The sequence below is a fragment of the Medicago truncatula genome, chromosome 2, assembly GCF_003473485.1.
Source record: "Medicago truncatula cultivar Jemalong A17 chromosome 2, MtrunA17r5.0-ANR, whole genome shotgun sequence".
NCBI classification, from domain to species: Eukaryota; Viridiplantae; Streptophyta; class Magnoliopsida; order Fabales; family Fabaceae; genus Medicago; species Medicago truncatula.
Window position 1 is genome coordinate 40,006,582 of NC_053043.1, and position 19,525 is coordinate 40,026,106.

Genomic DNA, 19,525 nt, shown 5'->3' on the forward strand with positions numbered 1-19,525 from the left:
AGCGAGCATCTTGTCTGCGTGCTCGGATTTGAAGGATTCAAAATCAGGTAAAACAATTCATGGATTTGTGGTGAGACGTGGGCTGGTAGAAAATGTTTGTTTGTAGTGAACTTGTGTGCAAAATGTCTATGTGTAAGAGAAGCTCAAGCAGTATTTGATTTGATGCCTCATCGAGATGTTGTGTCATGGACTAGAGTTTTAATGGCATAATTTACAAACAAAGAATACGAACAGGGTGTTTCCCTGTTTTCGCATATGAGTAGAGTGGAGTTAAAGCAGATGAAGCTACATAGAGCGTTGTTATTGGTGGGATGTGTGGAGAACGGGCGAATAAATGAGGCATTGGAGATGCTTAGAAAGATCCAAAATATGGGATTTAAACCCAATGAAATAACAATTAGTAGTATCTTACCGGCTTGTTTTATTTCAGGAAGCTTGAGAATGGGCAAGGAGATATATACATTGCTATCTCTTCAGGCATTTGAAAGTTTGGGACTTGACAAGAACAGTAGCTCTAGTATACATGTATGCCAAATGCGGTGATTTGAGTCTTTCAAGGAATTTCTTCAATATAATGTCTGCGAAAGATGTTGTTGCTTGGAGCACGATGATATTTGCAAATGGGATGCATGGGAATGGAAAAGAAGCACTTTTTCTCTTCGAGAAGATGCTACTATCAATTTAAAAATTTAAAAATATGATAAATTTGACACGCCCAATTGCAGATGGGTGTTGATTTTAGATTCAGCAATTGATCTTGTACTTTAATTTGAGATGCCTTGATATGGAATAAAGGACAAATGAATTTATAATTGGTTTGTTCAGATTAAATACATGAAAATCAGTTGATGAGGGGGAAAACTTGCTTACCATTTTTATGTGAGTTTTGAAATATGTACGGAACTATGATGTGTGGTAAAGCTTTGCACGTTGTCCACTTTGCTACAACCTTCTACTTCCTCGTCTCTTTACTTTCAATCAAATTAAAGAAATGATAGTTATAAGTAAGTATTTTCCTTTCATCCTCTACAAAAATGCTTTCAAAATAGGTGAAGAATTTCCCTCTCTTCATCTTCCCCGTCTTCCCCTCTCTAAGCTCTTCCATTCCTTTTTTGTTCTTAACTCCCAAAAATAGTCCAGTCCCCTAGTCATGTTTTGATGTGGTGCTTACTTCGGTGTAAGTTTTTTTTTTTTTTAGATGTGGGTCTTAAAGACAAAAATGTTTTTGGGATAATAGAATCACACAACTTTGTTCAAAATCCTAACTTAACTCATAAAAAGTTATAATTGTAAGGTCGGACGTTGTGATCAGGATTCGAATTTCGATTCCTCCACTAGTGACTATTGTTATTTCGTCTATATACCAAAATTAAAATAACACAACTTTTTGTTTTTTGATTAAGGCTTGAGAAAAACTTGAAATGATGAGGCAAAGCTCAATACAACCCTTCTCATCTTAATTATCATGTGCATCCTAGCTTTAACTAAAAGAACTGCTATTGGTATAATGCTTGGATACACGAAGCACTAATCCATGTTCAAATTACATTGAGTGAGTATTTCTCTAGTTAAACTTACCGTGACTACAAATAACTTGGTATCATGTTGTAACCATCTTTCTCTTCTCATTTTTGTGGATAGAATAAATTATCGAACGTTATTAGCTTTTCATAAATATGCCACTTGGGTTAGTTTTGCTTAGCGCACATTGAAATATAGAATTGTTCATGTACGAAATAATTATAAGCATGCAACAGATCGGCATGAATGAAGCTGGATTAACATGAAGAGAGCCTCCATCATCTTCCTAGGTCAGCTAGGGAGCTATTTCCCTACTCAAGTGGGCATTTTCTAGTCACACCAAATGTTATTAAATATAAATATTATTTTTTATCTTATTTGAAGTAGTCTAGTGGTTGACTTGAGATCTTAGAGTTTACTCCTCTTAAGATCTCATGTTTGATTCACTTTAATGCCAATATCCATACTGAACTTTGCTAATGTATTTTCTATACACCCAACTTCTTTAAGCTCAAATCAAATGTATTCTTGGAAGAATAGACAACGGTTTAGAGTTGGTTAATTAGGAATCTTCACTTTGTCCTATAGACTTTTATTTACAATTAATCTACATAATATTCAATTTCCTACCAGCTAGCCTTCGTATAAATCACATGGACAATACAAGTTGAAATTTTTTATACAAACTATACAGTTTTTTTAAAGGAATGCAGGTTGATTATGTACATATTATTTACTTTTTTTTTTTATTTTTCTCTTTAGGGATACAAATTATTTCCTTATATTTATCATTTGATCCTTGGTGGACAAACCGAGCTTCCAAAAAGATTGAGGGGTTGTTTGAATCATTTCTAGTTTTTAGAACCGCAACCTAAAACAAACAAACAACGGTTTTTCACAAAAATCACAACCACACTTTTCTGGCCGTTGCCTAAAAAGAATGGAAAATTCTATGATGAAGTCGTTAGAATGACTTTTCTGGTGAAGTTAACACTAACATAAAAAATGTAGTGAGTAATACCCCACTGTTTGTAAAATGACATCAAAAGTTCAGTCCTCAAAGTATCATCAGTTCATCAGATTAACAAGACTATATTTAATCGAATTTTATCCTACCTTGTTTTAAGGGTAGCACCCCACAAAGTGTAACACTTAATAGTATCACATAATATCATTAACTCTGTTTCCATGTTACTAGATGAATTATTATTGATTATTAATCTGTAATCAACAATTTAAAAATAAATCAAACATTAAGATCAAAATTAACTTTTTTAAAAAAAGTTAGTTTTCTGATTGCACCGTAGAAGCTCCTTATAAGAATAGGCAGCGGTTTTTTACTTCCACGCTTTTTAAATCATGGCCTAAACCGAATGGACAACGATTATTTGAAGGGGAGTGGACAAAATGTAAAAATCAGGCAACACTAATTAGAGCTAATTATTGCCTATTACCACTTTTTACAACGATTTCACGGTCCTGATCTATACTTTTGTTGTCAAAAATGTTATGGTGTAACTTACTCTTGCTAACAATTATCACAAGAGGGTGGAGCGTTGCCTTTCTAATATGCAAAAACTAAGTGTTTTCGAATATATATTCCGTCTTTTTTAATTGTCGCATTTGCTAAAATAATTATTCTTATTTACTTATCGTTCATAAAGTTCAATGTAACGTTAATTATTGTTTTGTTAATTTATCTTTGGTAATTTATTGCAAAGAGATAAATAAATTGGTTTAAATAATAAATAGTTAAGAGTATTATAAATATTTTTAGAAAGGACAAAAAAGATGAATGTTGCGTTCTATAAGTACAACTCAGTTAGTAGCTGCAAGAACAATGATATGCAAAGTTGAGATTTAAACATAGACTCTTTACTTCTTCATATTTAAAATATGTGAACTTCGACGACTAAACTATTTAACATAAAAATGGATGCTGCATTATTTGGACACTTTCTTTGATTACTCCCCCATTCTTTTTACTTTTGACTTGACTATGAAGGTGTGATTAAACCGCTGTAGTTAATTGATTAGCGTGAGGGATGACAGCAATCAATTATATAAATTTGATTGACAACGCATAAACATTTGGTTTTTTTCTTGCCATCTTTGTAGTGATTACATTAGTGAAGGCAATCAACAGCACACATATATAGACGAATGATTAAGACTGGCTAACTGAATTGAATAATATGGATACTATATGTCTTTTCAATGCATGTATATATGTGCATATGGAATAAAGGGCATAAAATAAGCCAGAGAAGAGGCCCAGCCAAACGAATAATGTTACAATTAAGGTCCCTTCAATAATCACATCTTAGTTGTTATTAAGTGGACTTAGATATGCTCTTGGCTCTTACCGAAGTTTGGTCCTGCACCAAAAATTATTGGAAGACCAAAATTACACATCAATTACAATAGATAGATATAAACTACACAAATACAATAATAACCTATAGCTCATGAAGAATACTTTTAAAAAGTAAACAGACTACCATGAATATGTGATTATTCTTATCTATGGTATTCTTCAATGCTTAGTCTTTTGTTGGTGTTGACATTGAGGATAGAGAAATATAAGAACTTCTTAAAGCATGATTTAGCAATGACAGTAAATAATAATCAATGTGCCACACTTGTCTGTCATGCTATGATCCCATAGTCCACGCCTGTCCATATTAGGTCACACCCTCCTACTTATTCATTTTGTCTACTTACTATATATTATAAAATTAAGTTTCTAGAATTTTACTATTTTGTCCCTAGGAGGGGCATTTTAGTAATTTCCAATTGATATAGGGCATTTTAGTGCCACATCATCATTTTTAGGGTGCATTTCCCATTTTGCCCTTCACCATTTTTTTTAATTATTTTATAATTTTTATATTTTTAATAAATTTTATAATTTTTATATTTTTAATAACATTTAACTATTTTTCAATTTTTATTTTTTTTTTAACCATTTTCTAAATTTTTTTTCCTCCCAAATTCAGTTGCTTTTACACTACTACCGTTGTGGGAGATTAAGATACCGTTTGACCCGGGTTTTTTTTTCAACTTCTCTACATTTTTAAGGAGAAGTTAGGCCAAGTACATTATCAATTAAGTACTTACTAAAAAATGTACTTTTTTTAATGCATAAAATTGAATGGAATGAGCTTTGGCCAATAGTTGTTGAATGCTACTTCAAAAAACTAACTTCCCGACAATTTATTTCACAAGCATCTCTCTTCAATTCACGTTGGGAACCTTTTCTTTTATTTTCTAATATTATATTTCTATATGTTTTTTTCTTCCATTTAATTTTTTTAGCCGTTCCATTTAATTTTTTAAAGGAGGTTTCATTTAATTTTATTACATTTTTTTCAAAGAAATTTTATTATCTTTTTATCATTTATATATTAAATTTAAATATCGTTTAATCCTAACAACCTCACAAATATTTTTATTCACGCTATCATTTAATGATACAAAATATTTTTATTTTCCTTCTTCAACCTCCCAAATATACAGACACACATATTAGCGTTTAGAGTAATACTTTATGTGTGTCTGTTTTTTTGTTACGCTAATGCGTATAATTTTTATAAAATTTTCATTTTAATTAAAAGTACAATTGTAGATGTCTTTTCTTCAAAAAAAAGTATAGATTTCTAAAAAATTATGCTTATCTTATATATATATAAGAAACTAAACATTGCAAAATAGAAAAGGTATTATCTTTTATATATATATATATATATATATATATATATATATATATATATATATATATATATATATATATATATATATATATATATGGCACCTTTATATCGTAAAAAAATATGCATATTTTTTTCTTATTCAAAAAACTAAACATTGCAAAATAGAAAAGGTATTATTTTCTATTTTGTCAGTATCAGATGATAAAATTTTGTATAAGTTTGATAATGACCCGAAAAATGTCTTTCCTTATGTAGTGGGAATATAGTTGATGTAACACTATGGGAAAAATACTCCGTAACTTTATCATTTACCATCTATTTACCTTGAGTTCTTTGCTTCCATTTTGTAGTCAATGTCAACCCAAATATATGTAACAATTGGTCAGGTTCGAGGCTGCTCATCAACCTACATCATCTGGTTGTTAAGAAGTTTAAGACTTAGGCCCCGTTTGGATAAACAGCTTATATAGATGCTTATAGCATTAGGGCTTATAACATTAGAGCTTACATCATAAGCTCTTATACTTGATAAGCTATTTATGTTTGGATATGTACACTAAAAAGTACTTACATAAATTGAAGTGTTTGGATGTGACATTACATAAGCAATTATCGAAATTTTAAATATTTTTAATTTAACAAAAAAATCAAAGAATCGAACCACAATTATACAGATTTTTTTTGATAAAATTAATCAAGATGTAAAAGACAATATTATAATATATTAATTATAATTATATATATAGTATAATCAATATTCGTCCTTAAAAAAATATCAATATTCATATAAGACAAAATTAACATTTGAGGTGTAAATAAATAGTCTAAACATCATTATACACAAGTATAATAATATATGATAAGCTTTCTTTTAAAAAAATATAATAATATAAATATAAACTTGAGAAATTATGATTGTAAACTTACCATATATATAGATATTAATGTACAGTTTATTACCAAAAAATGACAAGTTAAGTTTGCTTTTTTTATTCAGTTTCATTTTGTTACGTAACAAAAAAAATAATAAAAATCATCCTTAAAAAAAAATCTTAGTTACATGTGTTACTTTAGTAAGATAAGTATATAGCAATTTTGTTACTCATGCACAACCAAAGATAACTAACATTATAATTAAAATATATGTTTTTTTTCTAAAAACAAAAAAATAAAATAAAAAAATATGTTTTGAAAAAGTGGATCCAGAGATAATCGAAGGAGGTTACATAAATTCATAAGCTCCTTCTTAAGCCGGAGGGTAAGCTGAAAATTTAGGCTTATTAAAATATGGCATAAGCAGCTTATGAAACTATGATAAGCTATTTTTATTTATTTACCCAAACACCTTTAAAAAGGCTTATGGGAGTAGATAAGCCCACATAAGTTCAAAATAAGTCAATCCAAACAGGGCCTTAGTAAGTTTGCATTATGATTTCACAATACAGTGTTAGAGTAACTTATTATTTCACAATCCGATTTGATTGTTTTTTGACCATGTTTCTTGAATTGTTGTCGTGACCTTAACACTTCTCAAGCTCAGAGTCAAAGCTTCAGTTAGAACTTAAGTCAGAGTTCGATTTCTTCTCAACGTACTTCATACAACGATCTTTCCAAACTGTCTCAGGTTAGGACAATTGCTGAATTTATAAACTTAGTCAATGTCTTCTTTTTTTATGCACAAACATGCTTTGAGTTTTTTTACGCACGAATTAAAAATACATATTGCATTATTTTTTTATTTCATGTGCATATTTTGTGTTAGAAAACATATTGCATCACTATTTGGAAAACAACTAAATTCAATCCTAACCAGTTTGGATTGTATTATGAGAGTTGCTCCTATGAGGGGCATTTTAGTAATTTTCTATTGATGGGGTGTGGTTAGAGGTGTCAAATGGGCCGGCCCAGCCCATTTATGATTGGGCCGTGAATTCTAGAGCCCGGCCCTGGTGGGCCATGGGCCAGCCCGGCCTGGCCCGTTTATGTTTTATTTTTAAAATTTATTCACTTTTTTTTTATGTATTTTCTTATGTATTAGTTACTCACCATTACTTTTTTGCTAAAATATGATTGGATGGACATAAAAATATAAATAATTTTTATATTAACATTGAATAATAATTAAACTCTAGATTATTCTTTCAATTAAATCAAATTAATAGTTTATAAACTTTAAAATTTTAAAACTGTAATCTAAATTCATCCATATTTATTAAATTTATTTATTAAAATTTTTTTTTGTTAATAAATTTTAAATTAGTTGATAATGTTTTAAAAAAATAAAATGAAATATGGGCCGGCCCAAATTTTGTATGGCCCAAATGAGCTTGGGCAGAAAAACCCCGAGTGCATTTTTTGGTTAGTTTTTTAGGCCAAAAACATGGGCCAATGGCCGGCCCATGAGCCCGACCCATTTTTGACACCGGCCCATGAGCCCGGCCCATTTTTGACAGCTCTAGGTGTGGTTAGTGTCACCTCGTCATTTTTAGTTAGTCTATGAAACTTGCAATCTCTTTTATAAACCTAACTATTATGTAACGTTAATCTGCATATTGTTGGTTCCTTCATTGGTTCCAATTAGTATCATGTTAATTATAATGTTGTTTTCCTAATCTCTTAAACAAAATAAAACATGCTCTTTTCCTACAACAAATCTTTATAATGCTTTGGTAAATGTTTTAGAAATGTACATATATATATATAACTTCTAATTAACACTGCAATTTGTTTTGTACCTAGAACTTTTCAAATGAGATATCAATGACATTTCTAAAAGGAACACGGAAAACAATCACACTCATCGACAAACAAGCTCAAAAAAGGTATAAGTGTCGCTTGATAACGACAAAGAGAGCCAGTTATAAAAAATACTTAGGCGGCCAATGATTCAAATTTGCCGAGAACAGATGTTAGAGGTAGGTGATAAGTTAATTTTTGATCTAGAGAAGCCACCTAAAAATATGCACGTTCAAATCGTTCCCAAATAAAGATTTGGTGTTCATGATCCGCACTTTCAACAGATCACCTTAACTCTAATCCTAGACTAGATTATATTCACTCACCGATGCTACTTCTTTGCTTGATTTCATTTGATGTAAATATGGGTATCAATCCTTTTTTGGTAACTCTATAACAACAACACTCTTTTTTATAATTTTGGATAATATGTAAATTCACACATCATTGGTTTCTTTATTGGTTCCAATTGTTTTCATCCTAAATATTATGTCAATTTGTATTCTCATAAACTGATTATATACTCTCTTAATCAGCTCATACATATTTTATGATGAATCACAATGTTCCGTCGTTTTAATATCTCTTCTTTCGAAGAATTTTTTTTATCGAATACGTTATTGAACCCGTGCGAAGCACGGGTTTGTAACTAGTTTTTACCTAAAAATAAATTACATGTTAACCAAAATCGGCAAGCATTTAGGGATAGGGAATTCATCTCAGATGACGGGTTAAACAAGCATGGATACAAGCAAATATATATTAGTCAAGTCTTTCTCGAGTCTACTGAGGAGTATGAAGGTCGTGAAGACATCAGTCTTGGTTAAAATTCAATGGAACTGGACAACTGGGCAATCAACTCATGCCTCATGTTTCCAGCGCCGCTAACCGAAAGTGGATATGAGCCACATTTTTAGGAAAGTTTCATGCGTATAGATAGTTGCAACGGTACACGCCGAGAAGTGGAAGACTGCAATTCAAAAGTGGGGTGCCACGTACCCCTCATTGGGGAAAGACTCACGCAGTACCTGCGAAAATAACTAAGCAAGACTAATTTTTGTAGGTCACATCATTTTGACCGGTAGGATTATTGTTTGCCTATATATACTGAACTTGTACATTTTATTCAACACACAATCAATCAAATTAGCTATTGTACGCATTTTTATCTCTTTATTTTTATTTTATACACTTATGGGATTAGTAGCTCAAAACCCAAAAATATTGTATTTAACACTCTTTGGAGCAGTTAAAGAACTCATAATTGAGAGATAGAGTTCATTCCTCAACGCAACCGCTTGAAGAAAGAGAATCAGTGTTGAGAGTCATTAGGTGATACATCAGCTAACTTTCAAGTTCAAAACTATTAGGTTGGAGCTATGTGTGTTCAAGCCTTACATAATGAAGATTATGAACCACGGGGCAGTCCAAAATACAAATAAATTGCGTCTAACATAGCTAATGTAGTGTGAAGTTAGTTAAGTCCAATTTTAGAAGGAAAGGATGATGGATCATGATAGAAAATTTGGGGAATCATTGTGACTTGTGTGGGGATGCTAAGTTATGGTAAATGTTGTGCTTGTCTTAAGACAAATTTTACCCCAAAGTTTTAGGAAAAAAAAATCAATATAGTTTGAAAACATGTCCCTATAATCAGTGGCGGGGTCAGAAATTTTATAGAGTCTGGGCAAAAACTTTATCGCAAAATGTTACATCCTTCATGCAAATAATTTCACATTTCCTGTGGATCCTAAAATCCTATGGTATTACCTCACCTGAGAACCTAAATCTTTGGAAAAATCTGCAGGAAATGTTTCTCCTGCAGAATTTTCACAAAAATTCGCAGGAAAAACTAAAAATTCTAGTAATGACTGAGCTTGCTACAAAGAAAGTTGGAGCTAAGTCTGGGCTAGTGCCCAGGTTAGCTGAGGGTGGCTCCGCCCCTGCCTATAACGGCACCAAAGTTTAAGATAACCTCCCTTTAAAGCATGTGGTCCTTACTACCGTATATAGCCCACTAAATCAACGAGATCATTCCATACTAAATTTGTATAAGGGGAGTGCTCATATTCATATTAGTTTCTAAGGGATAGAACAGACAAAACTTAGGACATTTCAAGGGGATTTATTTTCAACAATAACAACAAATTTTTCACGCGCAAGTATTTCGGATTTGGATCCTCGGCAGCCAAACTCTCTCCTGTCATCTTGCTGCCTAACACCAACCGTTAGATCCACTTTGCTTAAAATGTTAAATGCGCATTAAATCTGTTTTCAAGGCTACACATATTTATTGTTTTCAATATACATACTCCAGCACATATTAATAATATACCCCGTATTCAAAGTTTCTTTGTTGATAAAATATTCACAATGTTAAGACTAATTAAAAATATCCCTAAATAAAAGACCAAGTAAAATACATGTTCCCATAGTACATCAAATAATAATAAAAAATGTATATACCCTCTCCGTCTTTATATATAAGCATCCAGAGGTAAGTAGAATTTGACAAAAAATTGTTGTAAACAGGAATCTAAGTCATGTTCTCCTAACTAATTTATGTTTGGTGAGTTTATTAACCACCAGAGCTCAACTAAATTGTTTGGTTAAATGAAGATGAAATAATTGACTTAGTAAAACAGTGTTGTTTTATAAGTTAATTCAAGTAAGTTATAGTTTAAAGTTTGCAGGTTAAAACTTATAACTATTCACCTTTACATATTTATATTATTTATACGCTAATCCAACCTCTAATTTTATCAAACACTATAAAAAGAATGTTAGCACCAAATTATAAAATAAATTAAAACCTAGTATGATAAAAAAAAAAAAAATTAATATGTAAAGGTGTACTATACAAAGCCAAATTAAAATAGTAGGATGACCGAAAATAATTAATTTACACCATACACCATTGAATTTAGTGTTTTTTCTTTTTCAATGAGCTATTGATATTTGATAGCACTTTAGCCGAATCTGAACGATAACAAGTGGATCCAACGGCTGATGTAAGGCAGCAAGATGGCAGCAGAGAGTTTGGTAGCCGAGGATCCAAATCCAAGTATTTCATATTGGTTTTTTTTTTTTTTTCTTTCTAAAAGCCAAATGTATTGAGAGGGAAAAAAAAAAAGCACAAGAAGTGTCTGAATCAAAGGATAGAGATACAAAATGATGTTTGGTCCAAAAACAAAGAACTAATCCAACAACCATCAAAGATTGCAAAAAATCAAATCAGAGATAAAAAGCCTAACCAACAAAGCACATAAAAAAGGGCACAAACCACCATTAAGATAGAAGCTTAACCTAATCAATAATACAATGATTAGTTTCTTCCTCATTAGAAAAACCAAATTATTGTGAGCCTTCCATATAGACCACAAACAAGCACACCAAATCATCGCAACACCTTTTCCTTCAATTTCCTTCCCCCGCCAAGTAAACCACAAAACACAAGAGCATGATTAAACACATTTAGGGGAAAAGTAGTGTTTATCCCCAATCAATTTAAAACATCAAACCAAACAGAGCCAAAAATAGGACAATCGATAAATAAAAGATGAATTGATTCGTTAACATCACAACCACCCGTACATGAGTATGAGATCAAGTTGTCTATTCTGCACCACACTAAATTATCCTTTGTGTGCAATTTGTTCTTCAATAGTCTCCAAACAAAAAGTGCTACCTCTAAAGGCACGACTTTGTTCTAGACTAAATCGCCGGAAGTACAATCCTCAACCACACTTCCACTTGAAAGTGATTTATAAGCACTTTTAACAATACACTCGTCGCAATTCTCATTTCCCCACATCCACATGTTAGATACATTAACATCAAAGAACAATCAATTAATAGAGAATCACATTCCCCAACTAATTCCCTCTCCCATTGAAATAAAATCCTTCTCCTTAATCACCCCACCTATTGCATGCATCTACTTCATTGAACAACATATTTAGGGTTCGTTTGATGCGCAAGATAGGATAGAGACATGACATGATATAAAATTGGATAGAGATATTATAGGATATAGACATGATAACACTTATCCTATTATGTGTTTGATGCGCACATGATAAGCATCAGGATAACAATATTTTATCATATTAAATTACAAAATTACCCTTATAATCAATAACATTTTTAATAGATTTTCATATTATACATATTATAATAGCATCAAAGAATAGATGAAAAAATTGAAATCCATTGATGGCCATAAAAAAAAAAAACAAAATAAAAAGGAATCTGAAAAGAAAAGAAAAAAGAATAGAAATCTAAAAATAAAAGAAGAGGAAAGTTCAAATCCATAAAAAAAGAAAAAAATATGAATTTAAAAGAAAAAAAGGAAAACAAATCGGAAAGAAAAAAAAAAAGATGAATTTAACAAATTGAATTTTCAAAATGATTATCCACAACATACCAAAAGATAGAAGGAATAAAAATTGATCATGATAAACAAAAAATTGAAGGAATAGAAATGATAAACAAAAAATAAAAGGAGTGTAAATTGATAAAGAAAAATAGAAGTCCAAAAAAAGAAGAAGAAAAATAAAACGGAATCTATAAAAAAAATTGAAATCAATAATAAAAATGGAGAATTTAGAAAAAAGAGGAAGAAGATGATGGGAATGGATGAATGATTATATAAGAGGTGCAAGAAAGATGAGGGAAAAATAACTCACCTAAATTTAGGATAGAAAATAGAAAGGAGTGATTGGATAAGATAAATAAAAGGAATAATTTATCATATCTCATCGTTGTACCAAACAGAAAATTAGGATAGGATAGGATATGCCAATCATATCTTATCTCTCTATCATACGCATCAAATAGACTCTTATGGTGGTTACCTCTAGGCACTAGATAAACTATAAAGTGGTGAATGATAATGTGAGAGTGTTTGAGAGTGTCGAACATAATATTATACTCCTTTTCCGTTAAAGTGGTGAAATTAATGTGAGAGTGATAAATTAACCAAAGAGCTTAACGCTCTCACATTAGTTTATCATATTTTGTCTCTCTATTATACGTATCAAATAAACTCTTACGATGGTTACCTCTAGGCACTAGATAAACTATAAAGTGGTGAATGATAAATTATAAGAATAGTTCTTATTTTAACAACTTTTTAAAAATATGAATACTATTATTCCTTCAAAATAGTCTTTGTAAATATAAATAAAGACTATAAGAAAATAATTTTTTTGTAGAGATTAAACTTGTAATTTTGTAAAGATTCTTTTTTTTTTTTAAGAAATCAAAATGGAATTAAATAATACACCAAATAGCAGTCCCTAAGCGGAAGGTGTGCCTAGGAAACCACTAAAAGTTACAAGTGTTTAAAAAATACAACAACCAGAGCTAACACTAGCTAGCCAAGCCTAAACAAGCAAAAGAGTCTGACCACCATCTCTGCGTACCATAAACAAACACAACATTTTTAGCTTTCAGCCACCCCAAAAATAACAATTTAACCTTATCTAACAATTAAGGGACAAGATTAACGAACTTATTGAAAAGACAGTTGTTACGTTCACTCCACAAAACCCAAGAACACAAAAGCCAAATAAGCTGTAAGAACGATCTTTTAGCTTTACCAACATTTAGATATATTAAATAATTTATGTATTTGGTTTAGATTCTCGACTAGATACATACGTTATTTAATATATTTAAAAAATCAACTTTATATTGTAAATAGGATCGGAGGAAGCACTATTTAACCTCATTTTTTTCTTTTGTAAATACATCAGAAGAAGTTCTATTTAACCTCATTTTTTTATCTAGTTGACTCTATAGTAGAATGAAAGCGTGTGGGCCAATAAACAATGGTGACAAATAAAAAGAGTCAAGAAGTGCGTTGTGAATTTGCGAACACTATTTTGTTCCTCCTATATAATAAGACGAGAAATTTATTTCCATAAAGAGACGAGAGGGGAAAAAGCGTCAAAAGACCAATTTGACCTTGGATCTTCTTCTTCTTCCTTTCTCTCGCCTTCGTTTTCTTCAACTTCCCTTTCCGATTCGTTCTTGAAGCAATCACCATGAACGGAAAGGCCAACGTTACCAAAGAGCTTAACGCCAAACACAAGAAGGTTTCTTCTCAATTTCCCTTTTTCATTCTTCTTCGCTAATTGCATCGATCATTTATCATTTCTCGTTTCATTTCAATCATAATCGTTCGATTTTCATTTATATTATGTTAAAGTGTGTTTGTATTATATTTTGTGTTGATTCGAATGTTTGTTTATTCATAGTTGGTAGATTGATTGATCTATAGTCTTTCACTTTTTTTGGATTAATCAATTAGGATATTGTGTTTCCACTTGATTGACAGTGTAAAATTCTTTAGATGGATGGTGTATCTGAATTAAAACCTATAACTACTTGAATATATTGAATATTAATTTCTATGCAATGTGACATCATGCCAAATAGGTACTTTAGGAACTAACCTAAAAATGTGACATCATGAAGTGATTTGATTGGATGCATGTGCAAAAATATTTCACGATGTCCGTGTATAGAAATTAAATCCTATGAGAAAGAGATACTAGTTGCATTTTTATAATTATAAAGGAAAGCAAAAAATACAAGATATTTTTCGCGAACTAAGTACGCCCTTAGTTTCCCATATTTTCTTGTTGGAGGTTTTTCAGCGTTGTTTGGATGCTTGGTGAAAGATTATTTAGCTTTTGAGATTCTTCAAAGTATATGTCCTTTATTTTCAAGATGTTATGAGTCCACCTTTAAGATTCTCACTTGACTCGTGAGGTTTATAAGTCATGGATTAGTCTTTTGGGATGGACTCTCCAGGCTTATGCTCGTAGCACCGGAAAATTCTAAAATTTGACTTGATCCATAATGGCTGAAGGGATGGATTCCAGGCATATATATTAATGACAAGAAAGAAAAAAAATTGCAAGGATCTTCTGTTTTTTTTTTCTTTTATTGATATTTTGAGTGGAAAACAAGAAAACTTTACTTGTATCTTAAAAGTTATTCGTATTTGGTTTTCCCTAGATGAAGACAAGTCCAGTTTAATTGGCTGGGAATAAGTTTACCTTGCAGTAATAAATATCTTAATTTTTTATGCATGATTGTGAGTAACACATATTTGATATCCTTATTCCCTTTCAACATAAGAACTACAATAATTTGAATTCTTTCATTTATTGAACGTTTTTGTTTTTAGAATTTGCCACATCTTCGGTTTCCCTTTTCTCTTCGGCTTACATCTTTTCTGTCTTTTACTTCAAATATGTAGATACTAGAAGGACTTCTTAAACTACCAGAGAATCGGGAATGTGCTGACTGCAAAGCTAAGTATGTATTTGTCTGGATCTGAAGGGGTTCTATCCGGATCTCATGTCAGCAATAAATCAAGCAAATAGATACAAAATTAGTTCTTGAAAATTGAAATGTTGATAGCCTTTGTGTTTTTCATTTCCAGGATTATTTATTATTATTATTATTATTCAGTGTGAACTAAACTTTCTATGATAATTTACTTTGCAGAGCTCCGAGATGGGCAAGTGTAAATCTTGGCATCTTTATATGCATGCAGTGTTCAGGAATACATCGAAGTTTGGGGGTGCATATATCAAAGGTGATGCTAAAATAGTTATGTTCATATCTATAGTAAAAATTTCATAAGTGGGTAATTGTGCAATATGGTGATTTGTGGATGTCGTCTGTATTCAATAATACATAATGTTTTGTGGATATATTATGCTTATGTTTATGTGCTCGGCATATATTTCCGTTATTGTAATGTGTCTAGTTTTTTTTTTAGGGGAATAATGTGTCTAGTTAAATGGGTTGATTCTCTACACTTAATAATTTGGATAGGCACTGCAATTTTTGTATCACTCATATTTAAAACCCTTGATAGAAACAAGAAATAGATGGTTTCTGAATGAGTATCATTTTCTTTCTTTAACAGGAAATCAGCTATTTTTTTAATATTTCGTTTGGATATTATTAGCAAACCCCACCTAGTTGGAAAATACAACAGTGTTGTTGTATTATATATATATATATATATATATATATATATATATATATATATATATATTGCTGAGCTGTGCTGCTGCAGGACATTCGCATGTAAACTTATAGTAAGACTGTTATTATTTTCTTACTGCGAATCGCTGACTCCGGCAGTGTTTATGCAGCTCACTTTAACTCTAATGAGTACTAGGCTGGCTGCACAATAACTTTTTGTCGGCAAAGTTTTTCAATGTGGTTTTGCTGCTTTTCAATTTAAAAATCATGTATCAGTACTGACTTAATTTGACGTGGGAATTGCTGAAGTATGGCTCCTAAGTCCAAAATGTTGGTTTATAGTGATTAAAGACTGTTCCTATAAGTTCCAATGACTTTTGTCTTTCCTTCATTGTATACTAACGTAATTACTTTCCTTTCAGGTTCGTTCTGCAACTCTTGACACTTGGCTTCCAGAGCAAGTTGCATTCATTCAATGTAAGTGAGTTGAATGGCCGTGTTCTTGTTATTGTGGTTAATTTGAGCTTTTTTGATGTACATAAGTTATATAATCAGCTCATTATTTTAGAATTTCTTGTTCTGGTTCTATTCAGCAATGGGAAACGAGAAAGCAAATAGCTACTGGGAAGCAGAATTACCTCCACATTACGATAGAGTTGGACTTGAAAATTTCATTCGCGCAAAGTATGTATGACACTCTGAGTCTTGCTAATTTTTCATACTCAAACTGTTAGAACTTAGAAATGTATGCCTCTTGCTTTTTGCACCTGATTTCAATTATTGCATATACTTAAAAGGTATGAAGACAAGAGATGGGTTTCAAGGGATGGGCATCCAAAAACACCTTCTGGACTGCGTGAAGATAAATCTCCTTCACATCGGCAGATGCCAGCAGAAAATAGTGGACATGGTTATGCCACTGTTGCTGAGAATACATTTGAAGAAAGGAAGAAAATCCAACCATCAAATGCAGTTCCTGCTACAAGACGTAGGGTTCCAGCTCCTCGCAAGGTACCGGAGCAGGTAATTGATATTCTAGATTTTATTTTATTTTTGTAACAAGGAAATTTCTTCCCTTTTTGTACTTGAAATTTTGAGATTATTATAGTGTATAGTTGTATGAAATATTCATTTTGTAAACAGGTAACTCCTGCCACCCAACCTCAGCACCATGAGAAAGTTGAACCAGTAGCCTCGCAACAACAACCTGAAACTTCAAAGCCGAATACAGACACAGCTCAAAGTACCCCTCCCAAAGTAGACTATGCTACAGACCTTTTCAACTTGTTGTCTATGGATGACACAAATGAAAATGGCTCCAAAGCACCTGGTGCTACTGCTGATGATATTAACTGGGCAGGCTTTCAGTGTATGTTTATGTCCTTAAAAAAGAAAAAGGCAAAAAATAAATTCTATAGAAGCACAATAAAAATGTTACTCGACATTTTGTTTTGGAAGATTTGAAGATGTCACTATTGATTTTGTTGTGAAGAACTTGGGCCTATTTGCTTTGAGAATACGTTTTTTTGTTTTCATTTTCAAATATTTGTGCGGGAAAAAAAGAACTATAGTTTTACCGTAGAAATCTTTGAAAATAGGAAACAAATTGAAAGCAGTGTCACCATTTTGTAGTTAAAGTGAAAAAAGAAAATTAAACATAAAATGTTTTCTTAAAGTAAACAGATTCTAAGGTTGTAATTTTATTGCTATATCTGTTTCAGCTGCTGCAGAGATGTCAACAGCCGAGAAGACTGGTCCACCAAACGCAGTTGAGAGTACTCCTCTGTCTGCACCTGGAGTTGAGGATCTATTTAAAGATTCATTTTCTGTGACACCAAGTTTAACTCCAGTAAAACCACAGAAAGATGTTAAAAATGATATAATGAGCCTCTTTGAGAAGGTATGAATCAATGCTTCAATAGGTTTGTATAAGATTGTGTAATTACTTTTTACTTGAATTTGGTATGCTTAGTCTTAATTATTAAATATATAAATTCTTTTATTCTTATTGGATATCTGCAGAGCAATATTGTATCTCCATTTTCAATGCATCAACAACAGCTTGCTATGCTAGCACAGCAGCAGTCTCTTCTGATGGCTGCTGCAGCTAAATCTACTGGTGTGGATCTCAAGTATCCTACTGGCATGCAACAGCCGAGTCCCAATGTTTCTGTCCAAAATTGGCCGGCTACTGGATTCCCGACATCTGGAGTAGTGCCCATTGGTGTTCAGGGAGAGTTGCAGAATCATATGCAGGTAAAAATGACTCAAGCAAGAGAAATTTGTATTGATGAATGATTTTGTTTGTTGTCCAGCAACTAACTTATGTCCTGCATCTCTGGATCAGACTAGGAACATGACACCAGCATATCCGGCAGGAAACTCTGTTCAATATCCACCATCTGGGTATGTCACTAGTTAGTGTTCTTAAAGCCTACTTAATGTCATATTGGGTAGCTTATCAGGATTTGTCAATATTACCTACTATTGTCATTTGCTCCATAGAATTCAGAGTAACCCTTGGCTGATATTGGTGCTATATCTTCGGTTTCACATGCCAAAACAAATGGGAGTTACTTGTAGACTGTCGTACCACAACTATTTTTGGGGGTTATGTTTTTGTTCCTACCATTACGATTGTCAAAAATAGATCCTCCTTTAATCTAGATTTTTCATTACCTGCATTTTCATATCACTTGAGTCAAATGCTATTTTTGCTCGCACATGTGCTCATATGAAATTAATTTTGAATGCAAATCTATTTTGTTTCAACAGCTTCCCACTAATTTGCCAGATTACGGCTTTTTTAAACGAATATCATATGAATGGCGCATTAATCCACAAACCACCAGAAAATGTCTTACACTGCTATCAATTCAATTAATTTATATGTTGTTATTATCTGTCCTTCTATTCTATCTTTTACTTCCTTCTACATCAAATCTATTGCATAGACTGTTTATAACCTTCCATCGTGAACAAATTTCCATTTGTTGCAGTTTCTATGGTATGGGGCAAGTTGGTCCAGTCAATGGTATGATGACAGTGGGAGTGAATAAACCTCAGTCAACTCCAGCGTCGTCAACCGCTTCCAAGTCTGCAAAGGAGTACGATTTTTCCTCCTTGACACAAGGGATGTTTGCAAAACAATGATTGGTTTGTTGAACAAGGCTGGCTGCCGTGTAGCATATAGAAAGATTAGATGAAAATTACAGGAACTGCACTTCTTTTTTTGATTTTTCCCTTGGCCAATCCGTGGGTCTGTAAACCATTTGTAGAGCTAATTCAGTTTTCACCTCTTTTGTCTTGGGGTGATTTCTTCATTCATCAGAAGGTGTATTCACTTTTTACAATAAAAGTGAAATATTGATTATATATACCTTCCTTTGCTTCTCCCTCTTTTATCTGATGGTAAACATATTTTTGATGTTTGGTCTCTCAGCTTACCATATACGAAATTTTATTCTTATATAGTAATTTTGTGCTTAAGACTTGGAAATGGAAACTGGGTTTAACGTATATGATATTTCTGTGTTCTTAAG

The 19,525-nt window shown here is 31.9% G+C and overlaps 1 protein-coding gene across 1 annotated transcript; it reads left to right on the forward strand.

The window, feature by feature from the left end:
• The first annotated feature begins 13,804 nt into the window (after nucleotides 1-13,804).
• On the forward strand, nucleotides 13,805-19,454 carry LOC11407804 (ADP-ribosylation factor GTPase-activating protein AGD5). Its single transcript, XM_003596426.4, has 11 exons — nucleotides 13,805-14,071; nucleotides 15,244-15,302; nucleotides 15,495-15,585; nucleotides 16,406-16,460; nucleotides 16,577-16,667; nucleotides 16,781-17,006; nucleotides 17,127-17,352; nucleotides 17,705-17,883; nucleotides 18,006-18,239; nucleotides 18,331-18,389; nucleotides 18,983-19,454. The coding sequence occupies exons 1-11, from the start codon at nucleotides 14,021-14,023 to the stop codon at nucleotides 19,134-19,136; spliced, it is 1,425 nt and encodes a 474-aa protein (XP_003596474.1). The 5' UTR covers nucleotides 13,805-14,020; the 3' UTR covers nucleotides 19,137-19,454.
• Nucleotides 19,455-19,525: the final 71 nt, after the last annotated feature.